This window comes from Bubalus kerabau, chromosome 10 (genome assembly GCF_029407905.1).
Source record: "Bubalus kerabau isolate K-KA32 ecotype Philippines breed swamp buffalo chromosome 10, PCC_UOA_SB_1v2, whole genome shotgun sequence".
In the NCBI taxonomy this organism is placed as follows: domain Eukaryota; kingdom Metazoa; phylum Chordata; class Mammalia; order Artiodactyla; family Bovidae; genus Bubalus; species Bubalus kerabau.
In genome coordinates this window covers 90,683,073-90,692,502 of record NC_073633.1, presented here as the reverse complement: position 1 = coordinate 90,692,502, position 9,430 = coordinate 90,683,073, and the positions used below count along the sequence as shown (strand labels likewise).

General features: G+C 50.7%; 1 protein-coding gene and 1 long non-coding RNA gene across 2 annotated transcripts; one reads left to right on the top strand and one right to left on the bottom strand.

Moving 5' to 3' along the window:
• Positions 1 to 1,091: 1,091 nt before the first annotated feature.
• VRTN (vertebrae development associated) lies at positions 1,092 to 4,336 on the bottom strand. Its single transcript, XM_055536439.1, has 2 exons — positions 4,229 to 4,336; positions 1,092 to 4,083 (listed from the first exon to the last, which is right to left on the bottom strand). The coding sequence occupies exon 2, from the start codon at positions 4,080 to 4,082 to the stop codon at positions 1,980 to 1,982; it is 2,103 nt and encodes a 700-aa protein (XP_055392414.1). The 5' UTR covers position 4,083; positions 4,229 to 4,336; the 3' UTR covers positions 1,092 to 1,979.
• Positions 4,337 to 5,802: 1,466 nt separating this feature from the next.
• On the top strand, positions 5,803 to 8,779 carry LOC129620665 (uncharacterized). The gene is made up of 2 exons (XR_008698647.1): positions 5,803 to 6,528; positions 7,491 to 8,779. It is a non-coding gene; the product is annotated as an uncharacterized LOC129620665 (long non-coding RNA).
• Positions 8,780 to 9,430: the final 651 nt, after the last annotated feature.

Genomic DNA, 9,430 nt, shown 5'->3' with positions numbered 1-9,430 from the left:
CGTTCAAGATCAGAGACAGCCAGCGTGGCTGCATGTGGTGGTAAGGACAACAGAGGGACCAGTTTATGAAGGAAGGACTGTGTAAGGCAATGCAAGGAATTCTAAGAGTGAAGGGAAGCCGCTGACACCTTTCAGATAGGAAAGTGACAGAACCCGACTTCGCTTTCAGATCTCTCTGGTTGCCCTCTGGAGAATGGATTGTATAAGGCAGGAGTGGAAGGAGGAGCCAGGGAGAACCTGAGATGTGGACCAGGAGAGATGGTGGGGCAGCAGCATGAAGGGGAGTGGCATACTTTAGAGTCAGAGTCAATGGGACTCGCTGATGCACCGATGTGGGGGTGAAAAATAGCAGAACCAAGAATGACTCCCCAAGACCAGGAGGATGATAGCTACTGTGGAATACCTAGACACAAGGAGAAAGGGCCAAAGGGAACTTCTCCTCCAGGGACACGGCATTGCAACAAGCAAAAGTCTGGCCTTAATACTCCGCCATGCTGGAGGGGGCATGTAAGTGAACCACGCTGAGGCTTGGTTTCCTCACCTGCGACTGGACCTAGCCTGCCTGGGTGCATTTCAAAGACTAAAGAAGCCTGACACTGACTTGACACTCATGCTGGCCTGGCCTCTGAGCATACTGAGTTGGCCAGTTTTCTCCCATTGTTGGGGCTTCCCAAGTGGCTCAGAGGTAAAGAATCTGCCTGCCAATGCAGGAGACACAGGTTTGATCCCTGAGTCAGGAAGATACCTTGGAGAGGGAAATGGCAACCCACTCCAGTATTCTTGACTAGAGAATTCCATGGACAGAGCTTGGCAGGCTATAGTTCACAAAGTCACAAGAGAGTCAGACATTACTGAACAACTAAACAACTCCCATTTGTTGGGAAGTATCTCTCCAGGCAGCCAAAGCCCTGCCCCAGCTGGAAGAACACCCAAGGTCAACATCTAATTCTAAGCAGAAACCCCAGAGCAATTCCCTCCGTCCAAGTCTTGAACCTAGGAAAAGAAATGGTCACTCTCAGTCTCCTTAAATCAAAGGGAACGTGGGAAGGAGAAGTCACTTAGAGCAAAAACAAATACCAGAGACCATGGGCTGTGAGCACCACATCACTTTATTTCTTTGGTTTTCCAACTTCACTTTTGGACAATGCAAAGTCAGTCTCTCACCTGCCTGGCCCCTGTGTGGTCTCTCACTGGAGACGGGGCATGGGCTCTGCAGAGCTCAACAGAAAAATGGGGGTCCCCAAGGGCTGAGGGGTCCACAGCAGATGCACCAAGCACCAGCAAGCAGAGACCCAAGGCTCTGTCCCCCGGCCCTTTACCAAACTCCTAGCAATGAACAGGTCAGCCCTCAGTGATCAGGCTCAGGACCTTCCCCTAGAGGTCAACCTTGGTCCTTCTTCATCTCTGCTTCTGCTCATACGGAGCCTGGCACCCTCTCCCTTAGGGGCACCAAGCAGAAGTTATGACCTGCTCCACATCTGATCTCTAACATTGCTTTGGGAAACATCTTTGAGTAAAGAGGGTGCCAACCCCCAAAAGAAACTGAAGGCATATATTCTGCCCAATGGGACAGATGGCCACGCTACAATACTCCCTGTGTCCCTGGGAAAAGCTGAAAGCGGCTGTAGCTAACCAACCTCCCTTCGGGTCCCCACATACATAGAGCTTCCAACACGAGCAAGGGGGCCCAGCCAACTCACTTAAATCAAAAGACTAAAAAAACCAAGACGCGATAATAAAAATAAGAATGGTAAACAACTGAAGAGAACATCCCTGGTCCTGCAGCTGTCTACAGGAGGCCAGATGGCCGGTCTCTGGCTCTCTCTGCCCTGGAGCTGGGAAACAACAAAGCTGCCCTCGGAGTCACGGTAGACACCGTGGAGGCAAAAGTGATCCTGGCCAAGCCAGGGGGGCGACTCAGGCCTCTGACCTTCTCCCAAGTGGTCCTCCTTCCTCCCAGCCCCTTGCACACCTCCCTGTCAGCCGTCCACCAGAGTGAGACCATCGTAGAGGGCGCGTTTCCACATGTAGTAGGTAGAGCGGGCGGTGAGGGGGAAGAGGGTGCTGAATTCCTTGTAGGAGGGGAAGCTCTTGGACTGGAAGCGCTTCTGCAGGAACAGCTTGGCCTGGGCCTTGAACTTCGTGGTGGCCAGCATGTCCATCACCAGCACCTGGCCATCCCGGCCCCCTGCGGCGGCTGCTGTCACCACAGGGTGACTGGACAGGGACCCACTGGGGGGCCGACCCTGGGCCGTGGGCCCCTCTTGCAGGGCCCCCTCTCTGGAAGGCCCTCCTGTGGCCTTCCTTGGATCCTCCCCTGGAGAAGCTGCCACTGGCCGGGTCCCTGCAGGGGGGCCCACGGCAGCTATCACATTCCTGCCAGCTTCTTTCTCCTCTGCTTCCTTCCTGCTCCCTCTGCCCAAGGTGGGGGCCGGGATATGGAGCTTGGACAGGCTTCCAGGCCAGCTTCGGGCCAGACTCTTCCAGACCCAAAAGGAGGAAGGCGACAAGCTCGGGTAGCGGAGACGGAAGCGACAGAAAGGGAGGTGCCCACCAAGCACCTGCTTGCGGGCCGCTCTGCGCAGGCGCCTCTGCCAGCGGGACAACGGCACCCTCAGGGGCAGGAACGCCCGCGGGGCGGGTGGGCCCCCACCCGTGGCTTTCGCTGCCTCCTCTCCGACCTCACCACTCTTCCAAGGGAGCAAGGCCTTTTCGCCCACCGGCACTGGCTGGGGAGGCCCAGATTCCAAGAGGGCCGGCACTGGCTTGAAGCTGGGGTTCCTTCGGAGAGCTTTTCGGCGCCAGTTGTAGTAGGTGGACCGGGAAATGCCCGGGAAGCGGCGTTTGAAGCAGCGGTAGGGTACCAGCATATTCAGGGCAATGCAGTGCTCCAGGTACAATTTGGCCCGCTGCATGAAGACCACGCCAGGGCTGGACGCGGCCATCGAGGAGCATCCCAGCCCCTCGGCAACCTGTCGCTCCGGCAGCTTCGTCAGCTCCTCCGTGGGGGTCAGGGCCCGGCAGGCCCCAGAACCCACGAGCTCGTGCTTCCAGGCGTAATAGGTGGAGCGGGAGATCTCGGGGAACCTCTGCAGGAATTGCTGCAGCGGCACGACGCCCCCGCGGTGGAAGCTGTCCTGCAGGAAGTGCTTGGCCGAGAAGCGAGTGGCCACCTTCTGCCGGTGCTCCTGGGACTGCCGCCGCCAGCGGTAGAAGGTGCTCTTAGTGACGCTGGAGTGCTCTCCCAGGTGCGAGTAGCTGAGGCCAGGCTCGCGGTTGAGCAGCTCCAAGGTCTTGGCGGGCGGGGGCAGCGGAGCCGGGCCGGGGTGGGCGCTCTCGGCCTCCACCTCCTCCAGCCCCACCACGGGTGCAAAGTACTGGTGGCGGAAGAGGTGGCCACTGAGCGGCTGGCCAGCCCACATGATGTGCAGCGTGGCAGGCGTGTGGTCGCAGCGGCGCGGGCGGATGACACGGTTAAAGTACGGCCGGATCTTGAGGTTGCGCAGCGGGTAGATGGAGTAGATGTTGCGCTGGATCACCGAGGCGAGGGCGTACAAGTGCCACACGTTGGAGAAGCTGCTGGGAAAGCAGGTGGCCTTGACGTCCGCGTCGAAGATGGCCTCGAGCGTGGCGGACGGCAGGCTGGTCATCTCCGGGGACTCCTCGGAGCGCAAGGAGTAGCGCACCGCCTGCAGCATCACCTTGGAGTCGATCATGCCCTGGAGGTAGTAGTGGCGGTGGAGCAGCATCTCCACCACCGTGCGCGCCCGCAGCTCCAGGCTGAGGCCCGCGTCACCCCACAGCAACAGGCTGGCCGCCTCGAAGAGCAGGCTGCCCTCGCCCTGGCACACCAGCGGCAGCATGTTTCGGGGCGCATCCTCCGGATACAGGCTCAGGGCCACTGAGTCCACCTCCAGCACCTGGGGGCCGGGGCCCCCCCCACGGCGGGTGGGGAGAGCGAAGGAGGACAGGACCTGCTTGGCCTCCAGAGCGGCACCGACGAGACCCTCCAGGCCCTCTGACTCCACCGCCTCCTGCAGCTCCTGCAGCACGTGCTGCACCAGCTGCTCCCGAGAGGTCATCCTAGCAGGGCAAAGGGGAGAGGGCAGAGGTCAGGACAGGTACCCGGATGACACTCCTGAGCCCTCTCCCTCCAGATACTGCCTGTCTACTCCCATTCCGCCATGGAAGAAAATGGCTACATGCCGCCTGGGGTTTGTTTAATTACCCAGTGGTACAAAGGAAGAGCTCGATCTTGGAGAATGGCTTTGAATCCTGGTTCTGCTATTAGCTTGAGCAAGTCATCAACCTCTCTGTGCTTCTGGTTCCTTTTCTGTTAAAAGGGAGACAATAAAAGAATGTACCTTATAGATTTGTTGTGTGTATAAATGAGACAAAGTAAAAAATGGCGATACATGGGTGTGTGTGTGTGTATATATATACATACATATGCACACACATATATATATATATTCATCCTTAGAAAAGTGCCTGGCACATAGTAAAGTACCACAAAAGTGCTAGGTCTTATATATTAGAGTATTATCTAGTATTATGGGAATTCTCTGATGGCTCAGCAGGTAAAGAATCCGTCTACAATGCAGAAGACACAGGAGACTTGAGTTCAATCCCAGGATTGAGAAGAGCCCCTGGAGAAGGAAAATGGCAACCCACTCCAGTATTCTTGCCTGAAAAATCCCATGAACAGAGAAACCTAGTAGGCTATCGTCTATAGGGTCACAAAAGAGTCAAACATGACTGAGCGACAACATTTCTAGTATTATACATATTATATAATACAAGTATTAAAGTATAGTCCATGGGCCCTTGGGGTTCCCTGAGATTTTCAGAGGGGCTTCAAGTTAAACTCTTTTCATAATAATACTAAGATAACAACACTAAGATATGATTTTTGCAATTGTGTTAACATTGGAGTAAAACAGTAGTACCTCAGCATGAATCAAACTAGAAATCACTATGTTCTTCACCACCATGTAGTCACAGTTGGGAAAAAGCAAGCTAGTACCACTCCAAAATGTCCTTGATGTAGCAAAGATTATTTTTTAAATCACAAGCCTTAAATACATGCAGCATTTCTGCTGCACAGTGGTATATAACGAATAAGTGACAGTTGCTTGGGCTGCATGATGAACTAGATGTTTTTTCATACAATAATGTTTTTTAACTTGAAAGAAAAATTAAGTGGCATTAGTTGTTTAGACTTGGATATATTTGACAGATGTTTTTCTCAAAAGTGAATAAGGTGAACCTGTCACTTCAAGGAAAACTTTATGGTCAGTGAAAATTTTTGAGCTTTCATATGAAAATTAGAATTTTGAAAAACTTGTATCTACTACAGTGAGCTTGACAGCTTCCCAGTATCTAAAGATTTTTCTGATGGGACCAGTGGTGACATTAACACGTCTAACTTTTTAGACTATGTAATGGAATGGCCAGCATTTGAAGGTCTGTCACTCAATGAACCCCCTTTCCTAAATAACCAATAGTCTGGCACAGATCATTTCAAAGTATAAAAGAAAGCAAAGGATTTTAATATAATAGGGTACCAAAGTTCCTGAATATTGTTTCAGAGTCTGCATTATAACTAAGGTTTGAGGAACTACCACCTGTTAAATTTTGGTATAGTTGTCAATAAATATCCACTGAAAAAGCTATCAAAATACTCTTTCTAGAGAAATTTCCTAAGGTCCAGTGGTTAGGACTTGATGTTTTTCACCTCTGTGGCCTGGGTTCAATCCCTGGTTGGGGAGCTAAGATTCTACATGCACTGAAGTTAAAAGACCTTCCCCATCCCTCTGTCCATCTGTATCTGAATGAAGTTGGATTTTCTTCATATACTTCTACCGAAATAACGTATCACCACAGATTAAATGTAGAGACAGATGAGCATCTACTTATCTTCTGTTAAACCAGATATTACAGAGACATGAAAAACCTAAAAGATGCACTTGTTCTCACGAAACACTTTTTGTTCTAGAAAAGTCTCTTTTCATGAAAACTATTATTCATTACCATGTAACAGGTTTGTTCTTTTTAATAAAGAAATCTTTTCTAAATGTCTAAGTTTTAATTTTGAATGTAATGTACGTTGACCAATGTAAGCTATATAAACAAAAGCTCTTCAGGGTCTTCAATGTTTAAGAGCACACAGGGGGCCCAAGACCAAAAAGTTTAGAACTGCTGACCTGAGACAGAGATGGTCTTTTCAAAGAGTTAGCAGCAGCCTAGCCCTTGTGCTGACAGAGATCTGATAAGGAAGGTTTACTATTTGCCATGCACTGTCCCAATCCTGGCGCTTGAACTTTAAGGTGGGAACTACCATTACCCCCAATTTACAGGTGAAAAAACTGAGACAATCAAAACAAGCCTCATTTGCCCTATTTGCCCAGGCGACCTAAGTGACGCAGCCAGTAGCTGAAACCAGATGCTCTTTAGGACCCGTGATTCATCTACTCCAGCTTAAAATGCCAGTCACCTCTCAGGACAAACTAATCCTCCTAATTACTGGTAAGTTTTCTGTTTTGCAAAACAGAGTAATATTCCTTTGCAGACACTTTTTTAAATTAAAAAGGAAACCATTAACCTTTCTCAGATCTCTGTTCTTAGAGTTTAATAAATTCCTTTAGATTAGCTTTGGGTTTAAAAATTGTGTGTGGGTATACACATTTGCCAGCTCACTGCACACCTGAAAGGAATGTGTCTTGCATTCTTAAAAGGATGTGTTTGGGTGTAAATTATGGTTCAGTAAAGGTGAAAAAAGTTTTTAAAGAACCAAAGGTTTACCACCAGAATTTTACTGGATAACCATAAAAAAGAAAGCTTTTTAAAAACTGGGTAATGAGAATCAGCTTTGGATAAAAATTTCTTGCCTGTAGATTTTTTTTAACGTTCTTGTGACAAATCTGATCTAACCTCTCACTGAATTTCTATTTGTACCATATTATTTGACCCTGGAATTGAGCTTTTAATCTGTTGATCTTTTATATACTTTATATTTACTTTTTAAAAAACTTTATTTTTTTTTTGACTCAGCAAGAATACTTCCATATGCGATAAAAAAATCGAGCCCTGAGGAACAAACTGTACACACAGAAGAGCTTTTTCATTCTGGCAGACAACAAAGATGCTGGGGGTTTTGTTTTTCTTGCATATCACTTGTAAATGCTGCTATACGGATGCATATAAATGAGCTCTCTGCTCTGCTTCTTTCCAAACAAAATTATGAAAATAACCACCATTACCTACTGCTTACTATGTGCATTTAAGTAATTCAACCAAAATCTCAACAAACAAGAGGGGACAATTAAATTGCGTGGGTGATTCTTCCTGCTGTTCCATGTGGGGAACAGGGCACGATGTTACCTTGACCGATTACAAGTTTCTGTGGGCTTTGCACTGGATGAGCGTTTGGACTTCAGGCTTTACAGAAGTAATTTTATTTATATGCGGTTCTCACTTTCCCTCCACAGGAGCTACAACTCCATCACACCTGCACCTTCACCAGGATGGCTACTCTTAGTTCACACTTAGAGAAACAGAGGCTTGGGGGTTAAATTAAATAACACTCCCAAGACCACAAGCTATTAAAACTACAAAACCTAAGCAATCTGACTCCAGAGCTCCCCTCAAAACCACTGTAATTCCACCAACCAGGGAAATACAGGGCCCGAAATGGTCATTACCTAAAGGATACAGAAACACATGGAGTCTTGGGGCTTTCAGACAAATCTGGCCATTTTACAGATAAGGAAACTGAGGTCCGGGAAGGGAAAGTTGACTTGCCTGAACTCCCGCAGCAGGGTCCAGATACCCTCCAGCACGTCCAGATATATCACACTTCTTCCTGTGCAAACCCCACCCTCCTCCCTCCCCAGTCCCACCCTACCTACCCGGCCAAGGCCCAGCCCCACCCCATTCCACCCTAGCTCATTCCTTTCTCTTCCCCAAAGAGTAAGAGGAGGTGTGAGTAGGTAGTACCCTACTTCTTTTTTTCTCTAAAGCTTGCAGAGAAAAAGTGGCTCCCCGGAGAGGCGCTGCACCCTCACAACTCAGGTGGGTCTGGACCAGCAGAGAAGGGGGCAGGGGGGAAAGGCAGAGGCCGAAGGGGGAGGCTTAATCATACTTAAGTAGACAATTGGTTGATGGGGTTCAGGTGCACCAGTCTTTTTGGAGATGGCTCCCTGGAAATACAAGGCCAAGCAGAGCTGGCAATTACCAGGTGCGTTCATAGAATAAGGTGCAGAAAGTGAGAGCTAATCTAGGGGCCTTGCCCAGCTGGCCTTCCCTGGCCCCACCATTATTAGAAGGAATCTGAAAAGGCGTGAAACCAAGGAGGTAAAGCCTCTCTGGCTACACAGACTCCCCTGGCTTGAGGTTGGAAGGGGAGGAAACAGGACATCTAAAAACATCTAGCCAGCATCTCTGACACCCAAGAAGGGCTCTGGAGCCAAGGAATGGATGAATGGACACAGGTAGCTTCTGCAGGTGATTCAAAGCCTCGCCTACACCAAGGCCTGCTTTCCTCCCCCACAATCCCCATCTCCTTATTTCAAGCAGACGGGGTCTCAAGCTCAGGTTTGGCCTCTGTCCCTTACATTTTAGAAGGAGTGAGCCAGCACTCTGGGCAGGGCTAAGAGAGGTGCAGACAGTGCTGGCAAGTCTCTGGCACCTAGAACAGACACCCTCCCTGCCAGCCTCTCCCTGGACTTCACACCAGCTCACCAAGGACCCCCATCCTTCACAAAGCAAGCCCAACAAGCATGAAGGGAGCCACACAGGCAGGCCTCTGTAAGACTAGCATCTCCCCGGGCCTGGCTCCACACCTCTCCTGCCTGCCCTTCAGTCCCCCTGCTCATGCTGACCCAGCGCCCAGGCTACGACGCCCCTGGCTCAAGGGAGCGCCAGCCATCTTGGTTTCTCCCCCAGTGGCCAGGAGGCCCCGTGGGGCATGAGGGAGCCACAGGGAACTGCCCAGTGGCAGGCAAGTCCCATGACTGTGACTTCCCAAGGAACCTCCCACCACCAAGGGCAGCAGGAGTGCCTGAGGGCACCAGGGTGGGCCTCGGGCCTCCCCGTCAACCATGCCTCAGGAGTTCCTAAGTCCAGGGGCTCTAGTGGATCACGTGTCTGGAAGGGAAGGTGAATGGGCAGTGGTTCCAGCCACCAGGAAGCCCCCGGGTGGCGGGGAGAGGGCTGGCGGGCTGGGGGCATCAAGGGAGGGGCTAAGGCCAGGGGAGGGGAGACAGGCATGCGAGTGGGGGTGGGGAAGGGCTGGAGGTGGGGGTGGGGAGAAGGAGAACTTGAAACAATGCCTCCCCTCCCCTCTCCACACACACACATTCACACACACTTACACACAAACACACACACTTACACACAAACACACACACAAACACACACGTACCCGCAG

Excerpts from the sequence above, each read along its gene's own strand:
- VRTN (XM_055536439.1), bottom strand. The coding sequence starts at position 4,082 with ATGACCTCTCGGGAGCAGCTGGTGCAGCACGTGCTGCAGGAGCTGCAG.